Genomic DNA, 25,275 nt, shown 5'->3' with positions numbered 1-25,275 from the left:
TACTAGTTTGTCATCTGGTGTTGTTCCGGTTAGTTTTAAGCATGCGGTTATTCAGCCCCTTTTAAAAAAAAACGGCTTAGATCCCTTTGACTTGAGTAGTTATCGTCCGATTTCAAAATTGCCTTTTATTTCTAAGATACTAGAAAAAATTGTGAATGCACAGCTTAATGACTTTTTAACGAGAAATAACATTTCCGATAGATTCCAGTCAGGTTTTAGAGCTGGCCATAGTACAGAATCTGCTCTTTTGAGGGTCTCTAATGATATCCTGCGAGGTGTTGACTCTGGAAACCGTGTTGTTTTGCTCTTGTTAGATCTTACAGCGGCATTCGATACAGTTGATCATAACATTCTCATTGATCGCCTTAGGGATCAGGTTGGTATTCAGGGCTTAGCCCTGAAATGGTTCTCTTCCTATTTGAAGAATAGGACTTTTTCAGTAAATTTAGGGGATTATTTTTCTTCCGTTGCACCTCTTGTGTGTGGGGTTCCACAGGGCTCTATACTGGGACCAATTTTATTTTCCCTTTATATGCTCCCTTTAGGCTTGATTTTTGAGAAATTTGGGATTCAGTATCATCTGTATGCGGATGATTCTCAAATTTATTTACCACTTAAACATGGGCATAAATTTGCCATTCAGTCTCTTCAGGCATGTCTTGCCGAAGTTAAGTGTTGGCTTGCGAATAACTTTCTCCAATTAAATGAGGATAAGACAGAGATGATTTTATTTGGAAATAAGGGGTGTGTGGATGATGACTGCCTGGGGTTGTTTCCTGGGAAAAAAATGTCTAGCGTGAGGAACCTTGGTGTCATTTTTGACTCGGAGCTTAAATTTGACCGGCAAATCAATGCTGTCGTTAAGAATAGTTTCTTCCATCTTAGATCAATATCTAAATTGAAATCTATCCTTTCTTTTGACGATATGGAGAAGGTTGTTCATGCCTTTGTGTCATCCCGTTTGGATTATTGCAATGTGTTGTATTTGGGTGTGAGTCAGGCTTCTCTCTCCCGTTTGCAACTCGTTCAAAACTCAGCTGCTAGACTTTTAACCGGTACTAAGAAGAGAGAGCACATTACTCCAGTGTTAATTAAACTACATTGGTTACCTATACGCTACAGAATTCAATACAAAGCGTTGTTGTATGTTTTTAAGTCTCTGCATGGTATAGCGCCTGAGTATGTTACTGATTTAATCAGCCGCTGTCAATCCAGTAGATCTCTGCGCTCAAATGATCAATTGCTTCTCATGGTTCCGCGATCCCGTTTAAAATGTAAAGGTGATCGGGCATTCTCTGTTGCAGCTCCTAGGCTCTGGAATGACCTTCCTCTGTCTGTAAAAACGTGTCCTTCATTGGGTGTTTTTCAGAGTGCGCTCAAAACTTATTTGTTTTCTTTAGCATTTGATAATGCTTTGTAAGTGTGTCATTTGTTTGTATTGTTTTTATGTTTTTGTTTTTATTTTCTCTTTTTATACCTTCTGTACAGCACTTTGGTTCCACTTGTGGTGTTGAAAGTGCTTTATAAATAAAGTTGAGTTGAGTTGAGTTGAGTAAATATAAATCACTCAATGTCACTTAGGAGTTTTAATCACCTCTTCATTATTTGTATTATATTTAATTTTGAATGCATATTTGTAGCATAGAAAATAAATCTGCATTTATGCAAATATATATATATATTCTTTTTTTATATGCATTTTTCTAGTATATAAAAATATGCACATATGCAAATGAGAATGCAAACTTCAAAATGTCACTATGGAGGTTTTAATTGTCTAATTTATTTTTAACTTTTTTATATGCCTATTTTTAGCTGAAAATAAATCTGCATATATGCAAATATAAATCACTTAAAATGTTACTGGAGGTTTCAAACACCTCTTCATTATATGCAATTAAATTTTTGATGCATATTTCTAGCATTCAAACATCTGCAAACTGTTTAAAGCAGTATATAGCGTGCGCCTGGTTAGAATAGTATGGTAGTGTGTTATTTTGAACAAAACCTTTTACGTATTCTTTTATCATCCTGAGATTATTCAAGCATTTTTCCTAAAACACTTCAGTAATAACTCACAGTCACAATGCGTATAAATCTTAGTTTTATTAAGTCGTATCTCCTACATTAGAGTACTATAAAACAGTACAAAGTTTATATAATGTAGAAATCACTTCTAATATTCTAATAAAAACTGTACAAAACCTGGATAAAACAGAGTACACAAATAGAAATGGCACATCTCAATTTTTTTTTTTTTTAGCTTGTACTTCCCTTTGCCATAACCTACGCTAATCTGCTTATGCATTTCTGAAACTTTTTTTAAGGTCCATTTTTTTAAAAAAAGGCCTAAAATCATTAAAAAGCTCTTGATATGCTCGTTACCTCAAAACAGCTTCAGTGAAACGATACCAGGGCTAATGTGACGAACACAAAGTGCTGATCTACACACGTCTGCAGTGAACACCACACAACTGGAGCCTGTTAATGCAATAAATTAAAGTGAAATGACATGTTAAACGCATTCAGAATAACGGTCACAGGTTCACGGAAACCCAGAAGGTCTGAATGACGTGGGTTCTTTCGTAGTAACACACACAGCTGTAATGCAAACACAAACTCAGTTGCATACCTAGTACACAACCACTTTGGTTAAAAAGCGCCTCGACAAAACAACCTGCAGATTTCACACACTGCAATGTCCAGTCCCTTAAGATCTAGTCCGTCAAAGGTATTCCCTGATGAAGGGGTTTTAATGTTGGCAGCTTGGCATGTTTAGAAATTAAAGTGGCGATGCAAGTTCAGTGAACGGCCACTAGGTGGAGGCTGTGGTCACGAGTCCTTCACTGTGATGATGGATGTTGTGATGGAGCTCTGCCTTACAGATGGTGTGTCCTGAGCAGTGCAGAGAGCTGACAGCAGGGGGCTCCTCGTCTCCTGTCACACACACACACACACACACGATCGTCAACAGGCTGAAACTGCAGCAAACCTCGATCTGAAAGTGCATCTTTATCTACTTATCAAGATAAAAATCTGCAGAATTGGTTAATGTCACATAAAATGTCCCCATTCTCTAGAGTTAGCACCAGTGCTGAAGCAAAACTGTCTGAATCATATATATGTGGTAATATGTAGTAAACAGTGCATACTACAATCTAACCAGTTGCTGAAACCGCTACCAAATAATATTAATATTAACTATCCAGAATGCATACTTTTGAATTCAGGACGAATCTGTGAACAGGCATATTATCAGATTCACTATATACTATTTAATAACAATAATATCAATAAAAATATTCAAAACATCATTATATCATATCAAATATCATCATTTTTAATTTTATTATTACAATTCTAAAAATGTAACTAATCAATAAGGAAATATTACCATTGCAATAATACTACTGTAATGTAAAAATAAAAATGATTAAATCATTATAATAAATATTATTATAATTATTCAATCATTATAATAAATATTATTATCAGATTCACTATATACTATTTAATAATAACAATAATATCAATAAAAATATTCAAAATATCATAAATGTAACTAATCAATAAGGAAAATTAGCATTGCGATATACTATAATATAAAAATAAAAATGATGAAATCATTATAATAAATATTATTATTATTAAAAATAGTATTTTAATTGGATCTTTATTTAAATTATTTAACTATTCAATAAATAAATATATTACTATTGCAGTTTAAAAATAAAAATGAGCATTTATTAATCATTATTATAACTATTATTATTAAAAACAATAATATTCAAAATAATATTTTATTATTAATTAATATTTTATTTTTATTTGCATTTCAATTACAAAATTAATCAAAGAAATTATACTATGGCAATAATACTACTGTAAAGTAAAATAAAAAATGGATTAAATCATAATAATAAATATTAGTATTATTATTAAAAACTTTTTATTTGATCATTTTTTAAATTAGAAAAATTAAAGTAATTAATAAAGAAATATATTACTATTGCACTGTAAAAATAATAGTCATTTTATTTTACAAAACAGCAGTAAAATGATGATAATAATATTTCTGGCCGTAAAGATCTTCTTTTATAAACAAACTGGGAAGAAGTTTGGAATGATGTTGCATTTGAAAATACAGAAGTCTGTATAAATGTGTCATTTAAAAAAAAAAAAAGGAAATATTATTCTACAAATAAATGATAAGTTAAATTCCTACCCAGTCCCGAGGAGGAGGACACGCTGTCGGCCAGAGACGAGGTGTCGGCGTGATCCGGGGAGAGTCCCTCCATCAGCGGGATGGAGAGTTCGGACGAGGGCACGGATGAATCATAGATCCCGGAGTCTCTGGGCATCTCCGGTGGACTGGCGGATCCATCCATGTGAAGAACCGGAACCGGCCCGGACAAACCCACGTCCTGACCCGATGATCCTTCCCCGAGATCATCCCGAGACAGACTCAGCGAGAGGATCCTCACCGGGACGTCGCTCTCCGAGGGATGTTTCAGTCTCACCTCGTTCAGGACCAGCCCGGATTCGGGAAGTGGAACGGCGCGTTTATTGGGCGCCGGCGCCGGCACGAGCTGCTTCTCGAACCAGTCGGGCTCCTGATCGATGTGCTGGTGCATGTTACAGATGGCCACGTACAGCGAGCGGCCCGACTTGCTCCGGAAGTAGTTGCGTTTGCTGATGTTCGGTGGCTGTGGCTCGCGGTCGGTCAGGCTAAGCTGGCGGGAGTGAAGTCGGGCGAAGAGTTGAGGAAGCTGATCCATTAGTTTTAACTTCGGCGCCAGGCTGAGGGAAGTCGGCACGTCGCTCTCGTGAGAGTAGTCGAAGTAAACCGCCATGAAGCGCGAGAGATCGGAGGACTTCTGATGCACATCTTTGATCTTCTCTGAGATGATGGCTGTGGCTACGATGAACAGATCCCTGCTGTTCCCGGCGTCTCCGCTAGCGCTCGGTTCCCGGTTGTTCTCCTTCGATGTGGCCTTGCCCTTACGGTGTCTTTTCTCCACGAAATACTTCAGACCTTTGGAGCAGACGGTGATGATGAAGTGAGCCTCGTCGATGCGGCGGCTCAGCCAGGCCATCTGACCCTCCTTACAGATCTCCAGATGCTCCCACAGATCCAGAGACACCTGCACATCACACACAACAACACATGAAGCCTCACAGGAACACATCATGCACTCTTACACACTTTTATACCATGACTTGAGGTTAAGTGTCAAGTTTTAATTTCACTTAAAGGGATACTTCACCGATAAACATTAAGCTTTGTATCCCGGTAGAAACCCAGTAGAAACCCGGTCGTATTTTCGAGTGACCGTGCTTCCCTCCCTCATGTCCCCCTGAGACCAGAGATTTCTGTATTGTGTGTCTGGAAAAAACCTCTGATGACGCAAAAATCTTCATTTAGCTTCATCATCAGAGGCGAGAGACTCCAGCCAGTAGCAGGAGCTCGTCCCGCATGTCTTCAACCCGCCCATAGGGGGAGCTCACGATAAAACGCCGTCTTTTCAGTTTCGAGTCACTAGTAGCCTAGCTGTATCATTTCTCCCGACACTGCCCTCTGTAACCGGTAGGCGTGGCTTGGGAGTGTCCTCGTAGGGCAGCGAAGCAAGTGCATTCTGGGAGTTGTTGTCTTTCATCCACATGAGCCAAAAATACATTTTCTGGCTTTTCTCAGTCTAGAAGGCACACACTTCTAAAATAATTTCACATTTCTACTACATAAATGACCCAATTTAAATACACATCCATCTTTCCAGAGGTGAAATATCCCTTTAAAAGCATTAAAGTTTCCCACAAATGCACACAAAGAGGCATGTGATCAGCTGGACAGAAAAAGAAAAGTTTTCCCCATTCAATATGACTATATAATAATAACAATAATAACATCAATACTACTACTACTACTACTGCTGCTACTACTGGTAAAACATTTTTTATTTTTTTATTAATTATTTTTTAAATAATTTAAATTATTATTAATTTATAAAAATTTAATCAATAAAGAAATGTATTACTATTTCACAATAAAATAAAATACATACTACTACTAGTTATTATTCAAAATAATATTTTAGCATCATTTTTGATTATTTGATTATAAGAAAAAAACTATTCAGTCAAATAAAAATATTTACTATAATATATATATATATATATATATATATATATATTAAAACTATTTTATCATTATTTAAATGAGAGAAATTCAACTAATCAATAAAGAACTATTGTAATAATACCTTTTAAAATTGTAATGAGCATTTAATGATAATAGTAATCATTATAATAAATAATAAACAGTAAAATTACAACATATTTATGTCTGTCTTAATTTCTTTGCTGTCAAACATTAAACTATAGATGATTCTCATTACAAATATGGGAAGATGGTTGTCAGTTTTATTTCACCTTCTGTAGAAGTATTTATCATTGCTCATGTTAACTAATGTAGACCTTACTGTAAAGTGTCACCAGCTAATATTGTAAAAAACAAACACTAATGAATCATGCACATAACCAAGAACATGCATTAGTAAAGTTAAATAGCATACATTTGCAGGTTACCAAACTAAGTGCCACTAGGTGGCGTCATCCGCACACATTACAAACCTGTTCTCCAACTCTATATGACGTGGTTTTCCTGACCCCGAACTTTTGAACGCTATTGTTTTTTTTGTACATAAATTTGAGCACACATCAAGCCAAAGCCTCACCTCACACCCGCAGAAGTCCTGCAGGAAGAAGGCAAAGCTCTGGATGACAGCGAGATGTTTGGGACAGTCTTTGCTGGAGTAGCAGATGAAGATCTTGGGTCTCGGCCAGGGCCTGTCGGCGCTCAGCGCTGTGGTCAGAGACGAAGACTCCGAACTCTCCTCGTCCAGGTGGGAGTAGATGTTTTCTGCAGAGGAATTCCAGATCAGAGACGTGAATCTAACCGGGATCAAATGAGATTTGAAGCGAGTAAAAAAAAAAAAAAGTGCATTCATTGTTTCCATATGAGAACTCCTTTTAGAGCACTGAAAGTAAAGCCTAATTTGTCCATGTCAGAGAAACATGTGTTTCTGTCTTACATCCGTCCTCATCCACCTTTGCGATAATGCACCATTGCAACTCAATTTTCAGCTTACCCTCATCCTTCCCTCGCGCTTTGTAACACATCTTTCCCTCGCGGGTCAAAATGACCCGAAGCCCTAAAATAATACTGCTTTTTTTTTTTTTTTTTTTTTTTTTTTTTAGAAAGCTTATTTTATTTCATTTTGATGATATTTGTTTTCTATATTTTTTGTTACTTTTTATTTTATGTACCTTTAAATGACTAGATTTGATCAATAAATAATAAATAAATAGTCATTTAAGCACATTCTTTCAACTTGAATTCAAAATAACTCACAATTTCATGCATAACCCTTTTAATTCAGCTCAAAATATCTTACATTGGGTGTCCGACTCGCGCTTGTGGAAAACAAATAACATAACATGATATTTCATGACTCTTGCCACTAGATGGAGCAAATGAGCTGTTTCCGCTGGGTCCTAAAGTCATTTTCTTTCAGATAAAGTAGACATTATAAATTTTTTTTTAAGTTTTAGCATTTTTAGTTTGAATTTTGAGCATTTGTAGGTTTTTCTGTGTGTACTGAAGCATCCCTCGCATTACATTCATTCCTATGGGGGTCAAATTGACCCGCGACGGAAGGATTTGTTTCAGTTTTAAATTTCAACCACAAAACTCCCTCGAAACCATTAAAAAAGATTTCCGTGTGTGTATTCATGGTTCAAGTGCAACAAAAGCCCAAGGGTCTTGAACCCCTCAATTTAAAAATAAATAAATACATTTAAAGGGAAGGATGAGGGTTAAAATGCCATAGTTATTAGAAAACATCCTATAACTAAAAGCATAAGAACCAGAAGAGTTATGTCAGCGATTCTGAAGGACACACACGTGTAATTACAAACAAACATGCGTTACTAACAGGAGTTTCTTTTGTCTGGATCAACCTGAGCTGCAACAGAAAGCGCTTAGATTCCATCATCCATTAATCCTCGCGAATGCCGTGAGATTACAGAGATCGCTTTACAGATACTGGACGAAAGCAAGTATGCGAGGAACCGGAGAACTGGCTAATGACGGACACACACCTTGCTGTTTCTTGCGACACATGACGGTGAAGAGGGTGGCGAAGGCCGACATGATGACCAGCGGGACGGTGATGGCCATGGCTCGGATCGGGCCGGCCCACGGGGAATGCACTGCGACAAACACACACAACATCAGATCGAGCTCAACAAGTCCAGGACCTTCCTTTCTCTTCACAAGAGTGCTTTACCTTGGCTCACGTGATACTGCGTCTGTCTTCTGGTCGTGTTGTTGTCATCTCGAAGCTGCAGGAATAAGAAAGTGGGGAATTAATTAAATATGCAATAAGGTTCATTAGTTAATGTATTAACTAACATGAATTTACAATGAGCAATACATTTGTTACAGTATTTGTTAATCTTTGTAAACGTTAGTTAATACAAATTCAGCTGTTCATTGTTTGTTCACGTTAGTTCACAGTGCATTAATGTTAACAAGATTTTAATAAAGCATTAGTAAAGATTAATAAATGCTGTATAAGTGCAGTTCATGCTAACTAATGTTAACTAATGAACCTTATTGTAAAGTGTTACCATAAAGTGTGTTTGTTCTATTGAGTTCGACTTTAAAAAGGTGTTTAAATGAAACTCTGTTCATATGATATATTAACACTCTCACCTCTATTGCATACGTTCCTGGAGTGACGTCTTGTAAAACACATGTTGTTTTGAAGCCATTTTGCTCCTGCAAAAACACATTTTTAACATCAATATCTAATGCATTTTATGTAAAATCTACATGCAATGTTCAGTGCAATGAAAATATGATGTACTGAATCACATTTATACAGTATCTGAGACTTTTGTGCACTTCATTAACAAATGTGTAAGTTAATAATAGGCACCAACTTTTTAAAATATATCCTAAATGCATTTCTAAACTCTTGCCTACTATTTTTCTATCACTTGATATTCAGCTTTGCAAAAAGATGCAATCTTAAAAAAAAAAAAAAATCAATTCTATTATCATGATTTTATATACAGTATTTTTGAAAAACGGACACATCGGCACTGAATTCTCTTTCTAATAAACATGCATTACTTTGAGAACTAAGCCAGAAAACGCTAGATTAACTGCTGACCCGGTCACTTCACTAAGGTTAACATTAAACTTCATGATTACTTGCAAAAGCAAGAATGCAAACTTGCACGTTTACTGATGCTCTCCGTTAACGTAAGGTTTCTAATGCACTCAAATGCATATAACCTTACACCTCAATATACCTCTTAACCTCAGATGCGTTCATACAGAGGAATTGTTCCTCAGACAGCACCGGTGGGAAGCGTGATCTGAGAGTCTGACCCTGGAATCCCCCGTCGGTGACGTCGCACACCTCAGATTTCACCTCCATCTATTATCGAACTAACAATGCCGGCCGGCCCGGCCACAGATACGAGCGCTGTGCTCTTCTGAAAGGAGCCAGGACAATGCTTTTGCACCCTTTAATATGTGAGAAATATGTTTCAAAAGAACCAGGTCATGTTCCACAGTGACACGGACATGAAACACCTCGTGCTCAAGCTGAAATGATAAAAGCCCAGCGCTGTGATTTCAGTCACAGGTGTACAGCGCGTCCTCAGACTCGATCATCATTTCTCTTTCTGTCCTTAATTAACTTGCATTATTTGTTATTGTAATATTTGGTGTATAGGTGAACTTCATTGTGTTTAATGTGCTTATATCACTTTGAGTTTGAGCAAAGCTCGTAACAAATCAAATGCATAATAATAATAAAATAATAAATACCACTACTACCACTACAACTACTACTAATAATAGATATAATAATAAATAATAACAAATATTGTTATTATTAATAATAAAATAAATAATAATGAATAATAATAATAAATACTACTACTACTGATACATATAATAATAATAATAATAATAATTGATAGTAATAACAATTGTTATTAATAATAATAATTTTAGTAGTCATATTTATTAATTATTATTTATTATTAAAAATAAAAATAATCACTATTAAATAATCAGTAATAAATACTATTACTACTAATAATAATATATATAATAATCAATATAAAAATAATTATTGTTGTTATTAATAATAAAATCATAAATACTACTACTACTACTACTAATAATAATATTAATAATAGATATAATAAGAATAATTATCATTAATTTTAGTAGTGACATTTATTTCTTATTATTTAATCATATTAATAATTATTATTAATTATCATTATTATATTCTATTACTAGTAGTAGTATTATTACATATTTATTAATTATTTTATTATGATAATAATAATTATTATTATTATTATTATCATTATCATCACTGTTTTAAATTCCTGTCATAGTTAAACGGATATTCTTTCTGTTTTTTTTTTGTTTGTTTGTTTTTTGTCTAACAGCATCATTCCCCATTCGATTAAATTTCTCCGTATGGAAAAGAGCAGCATGAACACACTTCTCCCGTTGTGTCTCACAGAGGAAAGTCAAATGCGTCTGAAATTACATGATGGTGAGCCATTTTTGGCTGAACTCTCCCTTTAAGAGAGTTATTCCTGAACCCAAAAAAACACGCGTCTTCAGCCAAAAAGAAAGACAGATAGCGTCCTCTAACTCCCAGCACAGTTCCTATGTGACGAAGTGCGGCTGTGAAAGCATTTCCGTTTCAATCACAACCAAAGCGTGGAAAGCAGCAGAACACGTCCGTCTCCCGTGTGGCGTGAGCGTTCAGAGCGGCTCTGCGAGGTTCAGGTCTGCAGGACCATTCAACAGACACGACTATATATTATTCCAGCAGTCTGGGAAGAACATTACACGCTGCTGGGAGCGTTAACCCTGAACATCTCACTTCCAGCCAGAGCAACTCCATGTGTGTGTGTGTGTGTGTGTGTGTGTGTGCAAAGCTTCAACGCTAACAGAGTATGCAGACAATTACAGTTATCCATTCTTATCCACAATTACAGACATTTTCCATTCTTTCTGATCCGAATAAACAGGCTTTTTTTGTGCTACTGTACCTTTAAGACTCTCAGTTCACTGGTGCAATTCAAGTTTATATCACATTTTAAAAAGCATTAAAAGGAACAAATTGCTGAATATTGTTTAATCTTGGATTTTATCTATAGTGTTCGTCAAGGTTTATTGCCACAATAATGTAAAAAGTAGCTTTTTATGGTCATTTTCCACCCTTTCAGATCTGAATAAACTGGCTGCTTTTGCTACTGTACCTTTAAGATTGTCAGTTCACTGGTGCAATTCAAGTTTACGAAATAGATCACATCCTAAAAGGCATTAAAAGGGACAAATCTGGGATTTGATTTAGAATTTTAGTCAATGTTTATTGCCCTAAAAATGTAAATGTAGTTTTAATGGCCATTTTCCACCTTTTCTGATCTGAATAAACAGGCTTTTTTTGTGCTACTGTACCTTTAAGATTGTCAGTTCACTGGTGCAATTCAAGTTTACAAAATAGATCACATCCTAAAATGGACAAATCTAGGATTTGATTTAGAATTTTAGTCAATGTTTATTGCCCTAAAAATGTAAATGTGGTTTTAATCTGAATAAACTGGCTTTTTGTTGCTACTGTACCTTTAAGATTCTCAGTTAACTGGTGTAATTCATGTTGTTCCTCATCAGGGTGAAGCGTTGAATATGTAAATGTGGGCGGTCATTTGATAATGACCTCATGGTTGTGAAAATAAAATTATGGCTATTTCAAAACTTACTCCTTTGCATAATATTTTTAACAAGATCGATTACATTTTCCAATGAAAATGTGAGTTTTAAAAGTGTGATACAGCATCGTGAAACACCACAGACAGCTGTAAAGTCTCGTTTTAAAGCGAGCCTAACAGATGTAACTGCTTAACTCCTGTAATAAACACGAGAGCGCGCATTTTAGGGTGAACTATTCCTTCAACAACATTTGCATCTCAAAAAAAAAAAAATCACCCGAAGGCAAATGCTTATGAATTTGTGCCAGAATTCTCCAATGCAACTATTAGACAAAAATGCAGAGTGAAAATGCTCACAGGTTTGCAGCGCTTCAGTCTGAAGGGCCCCTCCTGTCGCAGCTTGTAATACAGGTAGTAGATGGAGAAGCCGAACGTGGAAGGGGCGTGGTCAAACACAACATGCAAATTAGATCCCAGTTGAGAAACATTCAGCATCTTGGGCTTCCAAACTGTCAGGGAAAGAGAAAGAAGAGTTTCGGCTTTATTTAAGATCCCCGTTCAGGCCGTTTCACAGCTTGGGTTAACAAAAACAGATGAACTGGATTTGATATCTTTTTTCCTCTCTCTCTCTCTCTCTCTCTGTCTAAAGAACTCACATGGTTTGCAGACGAGGTTATCCGGGCCAAGAAGCACTTCACAAGCTGTGAGAACGCAAGGAACCAGGAAGAGAAATTACTTCATGTTTTGAACTTTTCCATACCAGTTAAGTCATTTTAAACAACCATTAAGTAAGAATATGACACTATAACTTACAGTAAAAATAAGTAAATGTCATTTTGTGTACCAGAATATTTTAAATTCAAAAGTAGGACAGAATAAGGTGAGTATGCATGGTGTGTTTCAGGGCTAACACTCACTGTTAGTGCGCAGAAACGACGGTGGAAAGAAGCTGTCGTTCAGGAACGTGGGAAACGGCACGATTCTGACCATGTAGTCGGCCTCGAAAGCCAGACCGGCGAAGGGCTGTGAGCTCATCCTCTGTTGGGAAAAATGCAAAATGGTGCCAAACAGATGAATATGAGCATAAAATTTCATTTTCCAGTGAATAATTCATCTGATATAAACCATATTACTATGTATTCTGTTTCGTTGAACACAACACTTACAATGGTTTTGTATGAGAAGTTAAGCTGCCGTGGATCCTTTAGGATCATGTGCTGGCACTGTTTTCCCTCGGGATTCTTGTCCTCCAGATACACTCTGAATCCTTTCACATGTTCAATACCTAGCAGATCAAACGGGTTGTGTGAAATACAGGGGTTTAAACAATAGAAAAGCACAGTATAAATCTAGATGGCTGCAGCAAACATGTGCAACTGACAGGTAAAAATTACTTTTCGAAAATGCATAAATTATTAAGGAATTCATAGTTGCATTGTGCCAAGAAAGTTTATAATACAGATCACATCCTAAAAAGCATTAAAAGGGACTTTTTTTGTTGATTTATAATGTTAATAATAATTATTGCCTATTTTATGGCTATTTCTACTCTTTCTGATCTGAATAAACTGGCTTTTTGCTACTGTACCTTTAAGATTCTCAGGTAAATGGTGCAATTCACGTTTATAAAAAGCTTTAAAAGGGACATATTTTTGCATTTTTATTTTTTTCTTGGAATTGATTTCTAATGTTAGTCGAGGTTTATTGCCGCAAAAATGTAAATGTAACTTTTTTTGTCCATTTTCCGTTATTTATGACAGGCTGTTTTTGCTACTGTACCTTTAAGATTCTCAGTTAACTGGTGCAACTCATGTTGTGCATCATCAGGGTGAAACGTTGAATATGTAAATGTGGGCGGTCATATGATAATGAGCTCATGGTTGTGACATCACAAATTACTATTTCAAAACATATCCCTTTGCATCTTAGTTTTTTTTTTACAATTTCTAATGAAAATGTGAGTTTATAACACCATAGACAGCTGTCGAGTCCCGACTTTACAGCATTAATCCATGGTGCAAATTCAAACTAGTCCCGCCATAAACTTCCAGGACTGGAAAAGGCATGCATCATTTTTCTTCCTTTTCTTCCCTGTTTTTATTTGTATTTTTATAAGCACCCCTGAAGAAAGAGAGGAGGCATTTAGCACAGCGAGAGGACGGGAGCATGCGTGCCAGCGGAGCGTTCCCGTGCCCTTCAAAGTGTGCCAGCCTGCCTCGCTTTTAATTAGATTTCTGTCTTATCAGTTGCAGAGGGAAGAGGGCAGAAGAAAAGGCTCCCGCACACATTCCGTGTGGTTTCGATTACCAGCCTGAGAGAAATCAGTCTTTGTGCCGGGGTGTAACTCCACACCTCCGCCAGCCTACAGATAGCATCAAGAGAGAGCCGTCCCATCACACAACCTTCAAAAACACGACTGAAGGTGAAAAAAAAGCTGCGGAACTGGTTGTGCGCTCTCATTTTCCTCGCTTTTTATCATTCCCTCAACGGGTTCCTTTAATATTAATAGTCGTAGGGTAACGGTTCAATTCGTTAACATTAGTTAATGCATTAGGCATTATGAACTAATGATGAAAAATACTTTTTTTTCCAGCATTTATTAATCTAGGTTGATGTTAATTTCTACATATGCATTTTTAACATTTCATGAGCAAACATATTTAAACAATGACAAATATTATATTTATGAAAACGAAAACTTTTTGACCAAATTATTCACTGTGATTTTAACACATTTGCATGTTCACGGTTCTCCAATGTTGATTAATGGTCGTGCGACATACCAGCATGATAAAATATGGAATAGGTCACCCAAATTCATCATTTATTCACCCTTAATGTCGTACTCAAACCCATATGGCTTAAAAAAATAAAAAGGAGAAATTCTGAAAAATGATCATGCTCAATGACAGTGAATGGGAACTCCGAAAATGACATAAAAACATCATAAATGTACTGAAAATATGAAGCATTTGACTTGTGTGCTACATTCCCAATCTTCTGAAGCCAAATGACAATTTTGTGTGGGAAAATGACTGAAAATTAAGTCATTATTCCCCTAAGCTACAGATATCAAATCTCATTCCCATCATTCGAAGTCTGTCGTCAGTGAAAAAGCAAACGCCATTGTTTCTCGTAACTCATGCATGTTTGAGATTTGAGAACTATGGCGAAGAGAAAGATTTGTACGGTAACTCTGAATATGCTGTAGTGCGAATGAGATTTGAGAGGTACAGCAAAGCAGAAGATAGGCAGTGAAAAATTACTTACATTTTGGTACTTTGTGTTTTTTTATGTACTGGACAAAATATGCTTTAATTGCATAAAAAAAAATTAAAAAAACATCTCTGAGATTTTCTTTGGGACAACACGAGGGCGAGTGAGGCCTGCTTTTCCACTATCGGGCCAGTGTGAGTCAGTGTAAGTCAGTGTGAGCCAGGGCTAACAGCGTGCCGGGCGGGGCCAATAGCCTCGGACCTGGAGCCGCAAGGCCAAAGTCAAGCTACGTTTCCACTGTCGGGCCATTAGCCCCGGAGCGCTATCCTAAAACATGCCTCTCTGGAATAAACATCACACAACCTCACCATTTCACCAGCATTGGGAAGCTAGGTGACTGATCGCAAAATGAACATGACAGACTTTAGGGCTGCACGATTTAAAAAAAAAAAAAAGGCGATATGCGATAACTCGATATGCGAAACAATAATGCTTAAAGTGTGTAAAATAAACTTAAATTATCTTTAACCTACATACGTGTTTCACATTCTTTTTGTGACAAGAAAACATCCCTACAACTTCTGAAAGTGAACAGCAGTGTTTTACTGTAGCATAACAAGTGTTATTTTAACATCAGTGGGGTTTAGGGGTTCAGGTTATCCTACATTAGGTTTCAGAAACTGAATAATCAAATATAAAAAAAAAAAACTGCTTAGTTTTCACTGTATGCATTAAATATATACTGATTCTTATTAAAACTACAAAAGTTATTCAGCCAAGAGCAGTGAGTGATTTTCTCTTTGTCTTTTGTTCATGACCCCAGTTATTTCAAGCTGTTGCGATATGCAAACTGCGATATATACATTTGCGATATTTCGATAATTTCGATATATTGTGCAGCCCTACTTAACATTAATATTTGATGCTGGATCGCCCCGAAATAACCCCCGAAAAGGCCTGATCAAGCTCCGGAAGTGAGAGTAGAAACGCATCTGGCACACACCCGCTTTTGCCCTGACAGTGGAAACGCATCTAATGATGAATTTTCATTTTTTGGGGGGTTGAACTATCCCTTTAAGCTTAGTGCATTAGGAGAAGGCCCCACACCCAAGGCTTTCTTCTTTGAGTTTCTTTAATATACACCTGAGCTGTGTCAAGTCCTGCCCCAGTCAAAAGGATTAACCTGGAGCAAACAACAGGCCACATTGTCCCGCTTGTCAGGCGAAAGCTCGCATTACCAAGTTCAATAGCGCCCTGGCAGACGGAAGCAAGGGACATCCCCGTCTTTCTCTCAACCACACACACACACACACACACACACATTCCTCCGAGGACAAAAATCACAGCACTGCTGCTATGTGCCGATCTATTCCCGTCTCTTAGACGGATCCGTGGGACTGTCAGGGCCGAAGAATAATACGGCCGGGAGGAGGGAACCTGCAGCTTTGATCAGGACGAGCAGGAACTCTCTTTGAAGAGCCTTTCTTTCTTTCTTTCCTTCTCCTCTTCCATTCTCTCCAGGCTGGAGATAGACTTAGATAAATCACCCTCATGTGCAACCACCCATGCAAAACACATGCACTTTAAAATGCACTTTGTTATGGGTTCGTGCACGCTAATGGAAAGCGCAGACACGCAGTCTGAAGTCTCTGCTGTAGGACTGTTCAGGGACACATTTTTCCAAATACTGGTTATTGATTTTAGAGGAGGGAGTAAAAGCAGCAACATAACTAACTTTATTCTTCAGCACGCTGACAGTATCTCAGCTATTTTTCGTGACAAGATACTTGTTTTTTATATTGCAAACATAAATATAGAGGAGTATATATAAATATATGTGTGATAATAAAGGCATAAATATATATATTATTTGTGCAGTCAAATTGATTAATCTGGATTAATCACATCAAACAAAAGTTTTTGTTTATATATGTGCGTATACATATACATACATATATATATATGGCGATTAATCGATATGACAGCAATAATATATATATATATAGTATATATATTTAATCTGTATATATACTGTATACATCGTGATTTCTTCACGTTTTGTTCACTGTATTAATAATTTATACACTTAAGATGTATGTAGTGTATATACTGTATACACACAAACAAACATTTATCCATATTTATATATACATTTATGTTTATGTTTGTCAGCACTTATACTAAATGCAACTATTTGCAACAAAATAAAAAATGTATACTCACATGCACACATACATATATACATATATATATATATATACGCACACACACAGTATATACACACACTACATATTATGTGTGCATTTATATATAAGTGTGTGCATATACATATTATCATTTACACCAAAAGCAGCTGATATTAAAAAAGGTTGCATTTTATGTAAATTTGTCTGATAATAAAGTCTGCCGTCGTGCATCACCCTAATCGAGGACCTCTTTGTGCTTGTTTCGCATCAGATAAACACAGCTATGCCTTTTTGAGACAAATTATTTAATCTGTATTTTAATGTTAACTAATGTTGTTAACTACTTTTGCAAGTAGGCTGCTTTGGTGGGGTAGGCCTACTATGATATTAGACCACATAGCCTATAATAAAAGATAATGAATTTCAAACCAGAACCAAACATATTTTTATTCAAAGATCAACAGTCTGTCATTAGTCTTTAGTCTGCCACAAAAAAACAACATTAAAATCATGAACTCAAATGTCATTGTGAAAAAAAATAAAACAATGACTGTTGTAACAGTGCGTGAATCAGACCTTTCAGGCTATAGTCTAACGCTAATAAGTCTTATGCCAAAATTATTATAACAACTAAATTGTCGGTCATTAAATAAGAAAACTAAATAATTGTGTAGATGATTTGCTTCGTGTAACCCCACATCAGACACACGACGACTCGAACACTTTTTTATATTTTATCAGACAATAACTACTCAAGATTTTGCTTTAGTATAATTTTCGGGACAATTAGGGACGGATTCTGGACTCGGGACAACAGCTTAGATTTCGGGATGTCTGGTCACCCTAATTGGGACAGAAGTTGACATGTCGGGCATTTCAAAGTAGTTTCTCCAACCCTACTGAGAAGAAACCTACCGAGAGGACTGGCCATCCAGTGGACCACCACAGCCGCCTGGCTGTCACATGACAAGTGACTGTAGGTGATGTTGTTCACTTCATGGATGGCGTGTTTCCCCAGCAGATTCCAGTTGAGAGAGCAATCTAATTGGGATAAAAAGAGCAAGAACACAAAGAGAGAGAGAGAGAGAGAGAGAGAGAGAGAGAGAGAGAGAGAGAGAGAGAGAGAGTTAAATAGAAAGACAGACAGTGTTTCCCAGTGAGAACATCGGTGAGATTCTTTGGCAAGCGCTGAGAGAAAATATGCAGCCATGCGAGGAGACACTATTTCCCCACCCCCTTCCTTCCTTCCTTCTTTCTTTCTTTCTTTCACTACTTTCTTTCTCCTCAGCGACTACAGATCAGCAGGTAAAGGAAGAGGAGCAGTCGCTTGTGTCCCTCACACCCCGTCGCTCTTCTTTACGCAAGCCTTGTTGTGATGCTAATGAGAATGGCTTTGAGCCGAGGCCCGTTCCCGTTCGTAGTCACACATAATGGGGATTGAATGCTGAGGAAAAATCAGGATTAGCTATGAGAAACTTGACTTTTCATCGCTTAAGGGGCGGACAAGAGCTCAGGACGCTTGACTGAAACAACGTTAGGCATTAACAAGAGAATAAATACTATATTAAGCCAAGCAAAGAGAATCAATTAAAGTTAATCTCACACGGAACATGTCATATTTCCCCACAGAAATCACATTACATTTTATATAATGTAATTATATTTTGCTTGAAAGACATTTTTATGGCACTAGCATAAAAAAATGACTGTTTTCAAACAGGTTGCCTACTGCAAACAGATCATCCCGTCCCAAACTCACGCCATTGGTTGAGTCAACGAGTTTTGAGAGGAAGTATTGTAACAACTCAAAATGCAGGACAGTCACTGTTATTATAAAAGATGCATACTAATAAGCCTATTTATTAAACGTTTGAAGAGACAGATGTGCAAAGTACAGAGACCCTCTTTGCTGATCATTGCAAAACTTGGTATAAGCTTATGCTTATATTTAGTGCTTAATTTTTTTTTTATTGTGGCATTATTTTAATGACAATTAAGCACATTTCCAACCCAATTCTCATTATCATAATGCATCCTTTTTTGGTTTATTATATTTATTTTAATTTGCACTGATTTAAATAAAAATAATTATACTATTCTTAAACTATTCTTATTATCATAATGCAAAATAAATCATGTTATATTATTTAAATGCATTCATATGTTTTTGTTTATTTAAGTGTACACTGATTTAAATAAAACAAAATTTTAATAAAAATAATTTGCATAATTTTCCCAAACAACTGTCATTCTCATAATGCAAAATAATGAATGATATAGTTTTTTAATTGCAAAATATTGATGAGATAATGTAGTATGCGGACTGCCTTTTTTGGTATTTATGCCGATTTAAATAATTTTTTTTTAATTTTATGTTTCTTTGTATAATATATGCAAGAGTTTGATTTGTAATTCAACAAAAAACCAAAAGGAAAATGTCCAGGTGCATTACAGTGATGAGAATTTAATATTAATGTCACAGTGTTTAAAGGAACACGCCGACTTTTTGGGACTTTAGCTTATTCACCGTATCCCCCAGAGTTAGATAAGTCCATACACACCCTCCTCATCTCCGTGCGTGCCGTAACTCTGTCTGACGCACCCACCGCTAGCCTAGCTTAGCACAAAGACTGGAGATAAACGGCTCCAGCTAGCATACTGCTATACATACTGGGAACTATATTCTCAGAAGGCGAAGCACTGCTACTTGGGCGGAGTGATCAGAGTTGGAGTAAATCACTCCGCCCAAGTAGCAGTGCTTCGCCTTCTGAGAATATAGTTCCCAGTGTGTATACGGTTAGAAGATGGCTGTGTGTCATGTGACCTTGTTATTTGTACACGCTGTGACTATACAAATCACAACATAGGAATATTTTGTCACTTATTGGGAGCAGTATGCTAGCTGGAGCCGTTTACCTCCAGTCTTTGTGCTAAGCTAGGCTAGCGGTGGGTGCGTCAGACAGAGTTACAGCACGCACGGAGATGAGAAGGGTATGTGTGGACCATACCTGTCAACCCTCCCGTTTTTCCCGGGATTCTCCCGTATTTTACATTGCTATCCCGCTATCATCCCGTTTAAATATTTTCCCGTATTTCTCCCGTATTTTTAATCTTTCTATAATATATATTTTTTTTAAATCCCAATGGGCGCAAACCAGTTAAGCGAAAATCCCGCCCTGCAGCTAATTTCATTGGTTAAGGTTACAATGACGGGTAGGTTTAGGGATCAGTGTTTGGTGTAGGCAATCAGTACTGTGATTCACATGACCAATAAAATCTTTAGAATCGGCTGCAGGGCGGGATTTCCACTGAAGTAGTTAGGGGGGAAAAATCGCGCGAAGAAGAACAGCAGCATCCGAGGATGGACGAACATGAGAGAGATGGCATTAACACACGCAGTTATGTCAAAATGTCCGTTTTGTCGAGTATCCTCATAAGAGCAGTCTGAGCAGTCTTAAATTAGTTTAAAAAAAAGTCGTAAATGAAAGCAAAGAGTTGTGAGAGAATGAGACGCGTGTGAGATCCGTCAGCGGCTGTTTTTAAAGAGACAGTAGCCAATAAAGCTTTCTGTCAGTAAAGTTAATCAAAGAACAAAGGTAACAGAGAAAAGCACTCACTGCTCTTGACTAAAGATCTTTTTTTACTTTAATAAGGATTAATCTATGTACAATTTAAATTGTATGCAGTGCAAACTGTTTGATAACTTCAATTTCTGTATATTTTTCCTACCTGTTAGACAAATGTTTAAAATATACTGTTTTATGTTTTTCTACCTTAATTTGGAGATTAATTGTGAAATTATTACATTATAAAATGTTAAAAAGTAAGTTTTTTTTAATGGCAATTAATCGTGATTAATTAATGCAGTTAATTGTTGCAATTGATAAAAATAAATAAAGAAACATGATATAAATTAAAAAAAAACAAAATAAATAAAGAACCCCCCCCCCCCCGTTCAGATTTCCCGTATTTTGGTATCCAAATGTTGACAGGTATGGTGTGGACTTCTCTAACTCTGGGGGATACGGTGAATAAGCTCAAGTCCCAAAAAGTCGGCGTGTTCCTTTAAAGTTTCTTAAATCTGTTGATTTTGGGTTAAAATGACATGTTTTCATTAGATCCACACATTAACAGTACGGTTAAAGAGAGGTCTTACTGTCGTTTCGAAACGTGACTGCGAGTTTGCGACCGCTCTCATCGGCGCTGGACGACTGCGTTCCCTGCGGAGAAAGAGAGAACAGGAAAAAGAAGCAGAAAATGTTTTATTACACAACAACCATCTGAAGTTCACAGTAATGGCAGCATTAGAGATGTCTGAGAGACAAACAGTAACTTGTGTAACAGGAATGTGCGCTCAAGCCTTCAAAACCAGCAGCACTTCATGTGGTGACAGCCGCAACACACAATCCCACAATTATCAGAGTCCTGGCACTCAACAACACAGCGCTCGCTGCCAAAAGACAAATATAACCTTTTTAAACACAATACAGCACTGGCTGACCCAGAATCAGCCGTTTAAACTCACACACTGATCTCAGGTGAGATAATGAGGGGTTACGGCTGACTCCAGAGCAGCGCTTTAAGGTGTGTAAGAAAAAAGAAGTCAAAACAAATACGCTTGCGTGACAGAACCAGACAGACTCGAGAGCTCTGTAATCAGCGCGCCAGATCGGGGCGGATGTGGAAAAACAGAAAGGAAGATACATAAAATATGGATTATCAAATAAAGACACGGGGCGAAGGGTGTTCGCAGTCGTGGAGCGACACTAAAGAGGCCTTGTTCTCGAGGCCACGGCGCTCTTCTGTGCATCTTCACAGATCTTATCATATTCCTGCCGTTATCTGGGATAAAGGAAGTTGTTTGACATGGCGGGACGAGGGACAATTCACTCCCACCCAAGAGATGAGAGTTAACATGCATACTTTAAAATGCTTTAAAAGGTCTGTTGTTCTTTACCGTTTAACAAAGCACGTCGATCATCACATGATAATTATTGCCTTCTAAAAAATGCTGGGTTGTTTCAACCCAACGTTGGGTCTATTATGGACAAACCCAGCCGTTGGGTTACATTTTTAAATCACATTTTTAACCCAACGTTTGGGTTTGTCCATATTTGAAACAACCCAGCATTTTTTAGAGTGTTAACATTAAGATCTTCAAGAATCTTCATACTTCATTTTGATTAAATGGGTCACAAAATTTGTACTTTACATTGTTTATATTTGGATGCAATACATGATCCCAAAATAAGACTTTTTCATTTTACTATTGCAATATTACGGGGCATTTTCCATAAATCGAAGTTGTAAATAAAATAAAGATTGTCTTTTTTACTTCAAAATGTCTTAATTCAATGTGTAACTTGCCGTTCCTTTATAATTAATTATGAAATTTACTAGCAAATTCTGAGTGCAACGTTTTTTAGAGTACCTTTATGGAAAAATAATAATGCTGGCCAGTGATTTTCTAGTTATTTTTACCCCGTAAAAAGAAAGCACTGTCAAAACAACCTCAAAAAATTGGATTGACACATGCACCTGTTTGGTTCACTCTGGAAATGCAATTTTCGATGCGGATCTGTTTTTATCCCGAGTTGGAACATCTCTACTCCCCGTACAATTAATTTCTTCCTCCAAACACATAAATCATCCATAGATTTCCAAAACGCTCAACTGGAAACCTCAACAATCACATTACCAAAGATAAACATGACAGAAGACTTGTAAAAACTATTTCAAAACTACTTCTCTGCTGCCAATCCAGTAAATGTCAATGATGTTTTGCTTACATTAGAGTAAACTGTGCAGATATGCAGCATGTAGACTGTAGACTGGATGCTTGGCATGAATTATATGTGGGAAACTGCTTCCAAATTGCAGTTTGAAATGTTAAGTGAGCAGATTTATGGACTAAAAATAATGCAGCAAAACAACCTAATTCACAATTAATGCAAACCGTGAGCTGCAACTAAAACGGTGTGAGTAAACTACTCCACATGCTCCAGACTTTGACTAATCTGTCTTAATGACATCCTCTGCCCCATTTCCACAGGATGTACACTGATGAGGGCGTGACCTCTTGACCCCGGAGTCTCGCTCACACCATACCTGGACCAGATGTACAACTCCAGACAAACAGAACAAGGTTATAAAGAGTAAAAACTAAAAGTACATGTTTGTTACTTGAAATAAATAATAAATAAAAAAATATCAAACTTACTGAAGACAATTTTAAGTTGAAGGACTAAAAGTACAAACTGGACATAAATAAAAACCATTAAATAAATGGACCCTAAAGAGTAATGCAAATAATTAATCAAAATGACTAACACGTCCCAAAAAAAATACTTACAATTCAACAAAAAATACAAATAAAAGGAAAACTTATAAATATAAAAAATAATACAATTTATTATTATATTAATCAAATCAAATATAAATATTATAAATCTTAAACTTACTTAATTTAGTTGCCAACACGTCTAATTTTGATTAGTTTAAGTTGAAGCACTAAAATTACTAACTGGAAATCAATATAAAACTAAAACTGAAGCAAAAAAAAACCAAAAATAGACCTAAATAGTAATAAAAATGACAAAAGCACATACCAAAATTACTAAAATTAAACAAAAATTATAGAAAATATAATAAAAAAATAATAGTACCCTGAAACAGACAGACCACATGGAGGACACCAGGAATATATAGAGCATAAACAATCAAAAACTTTTGCTAGATTTCTTTTATATTTAGTGTTAAGTGATTTAAACAAACCCCTAACACTAAGTATAAGCGTTTTCCTTCATGCTATTAAAAACCCTAGTTCCTGATCAAGATGTCCAGGAGCATTTGTGGAAAAAAACAACACTGGGAAACCTTTCCTGAAGGTTTAATGCTGCAGTTAATGAACTGAGGGGAATGAAAGCACAAACTAATTTGGCTCATAGCCCTCGGCCTCGCTTTTAAAGCCAGAGATTTTAGGTAGCGAGAAGCATTTACTGCGTGCAGAAGAAGGGGGAGACTGGCTGATTCCTCATTTAGCACCAGAATAAAGTGAGAAAGCCAGCAGCTTTCGAGCCGCACTAATGGCTCCTGCCATGCCGTCCTGGGGTTGTTTTAACACCGAGGGCCCAGCGGGGTCCCGAGGGTCACGGCAGACACACACACATCTGCTGCCGGGACTGTTACACACCTGCAGATCATCAGAGGAGCCGTTCTGACCACAGACATTAATGTGCAAGATTTAAGAATCCTTATTAGCATACCTAAAAAAAATATAAAACAATACCATAACAATCATCGAAATAAAAAAGTCAATGCATGTATAACTAATGTTCACAGTTAGGGTGATGGGAGTTTGAACAAACCATCTAAACTTCCGCATGTGACCCAAGACATGCATGAAATCATCCATTGTTATGCATTTGGCAGATGCTTTTACCAAAGCATATTATATTGCATTTAAGGTTTACATTTTATTAGTTCATGCAAACCATGATCCAGTGTTACAGAAAAATGGTCAGATGTACAATTTTTGCCCGTCAGATGATGAAATGAGATGGGAAAAACCCAAAGACTTTCTTTAAAGGACCAACCTAAAGCCCAAAGTATACTCTGGTCTGCGCACTGTCAACATGACATCATTTTCATCATCGGGAGGGTCCGTGGACATCCCAATTTGTCCCAATGCGAGATATATCAGCCACCATATCGGTATCGGCCGATATATTATCATTTTTAATGTTATCGATATATTAAAGCTGATAAATAATGTATTATTTCCTTCAGCTGAGACGCTTCAGATGCGCACCGTTCAACATAATGGTTTTGAATTGCTTGAAATATGATTGGAATCAATTCAAAAAGCAAAATACAGTAAACGTGCAACACAAGTCTGTGATATTGGCTACATAAAATTATAATGAGAACATCATTATAATTGTGTGTTTGGGACATGGCTTTTAATGGTGAGACTTTTGTTTTTGTAAACTGGCTTTCAAAAATTAAATAAAAATTCGGATTTACATTTATCGGCCAATTTATCGGTTATCGGCTT

At 36.6% G+C, this 25,275-nt stretch overlaps 1 protein-coding gene across 1 annotated transcript in view; it reads right to left on the bottom strand.

The window, feature by feature from the left end:
- Window positions 1–2,088: 2,088 nt before the first annotated feature.
- il17rd (interleukin 17 receptor D) overlaps window positions 2,089–25,275 on the bottom strand; it is a 42,427-nt gene continuing 19,240 nt past the window's right edge. The window contains exons 2-13 of the mRNA XM_084396034.1: window positions 21,376–21,439; window positions 18,135–18,260; window positions 12,984–13,102; window positions 12,735–12,855; window positions 12,474–12,518; window positions 12,175–12,326; window positions 8,777–8,842; window positions 8,349–8,403; window positions 8,161–8,271; window positions 6,735–6,919; window positions 4,226–5,144; window positions 2,089–2,937 (exon numbers count right to left, since the gene is read on the bottom strand). Coding sequence (XP_084252160.1) covers window positions 2,816–2,937; window positions 4,226–5,144; window positions 6,735–6,919; window positions 8,161–8,271; window positions 8,349–8,403; window positions 8,777–8,842; window positions 12,175–12,326; window positions 12,474–12,518; window positions 12,735–12,855; window positions 12,984–13,102; window positions 18,135–18,260; window positions 21,376–21,439 — 2,085 coding nt within the window. The 3' untranslated portion in view covers window positions 2,089–2,815. The remainder of the gene's footprint in view (window positions 2,938–4,225; window positions 5,145–6,734; window positions 6,920–8,160; window positions 8,272–8,348; window positions 8,404–8,776; window positions 8,843–12,174; window positions 12,327–12,473; window positions 12,519–12,734; window positions 12,856–12,983; window positions 13,103–18,134; window positions 18,261–21,375; window positions 21,440–25,275) is intronic.

The sequence above is a fragment of the Rutilus rutilus genome (assembly GCF_951802725.1).
Source record: "Rutilus rutilus genome assembly, chromosome: 22".
Taxonomy (NCBI): Eukaryota; Metazoa; Chordata; class Actinopteri; order Cypriniformes; family Leuciscidae; genus Rutilus; species Rutilus rutilus.
This window is presented reverse-complemented; position numbering and strand designations above follow the sequence as displayed.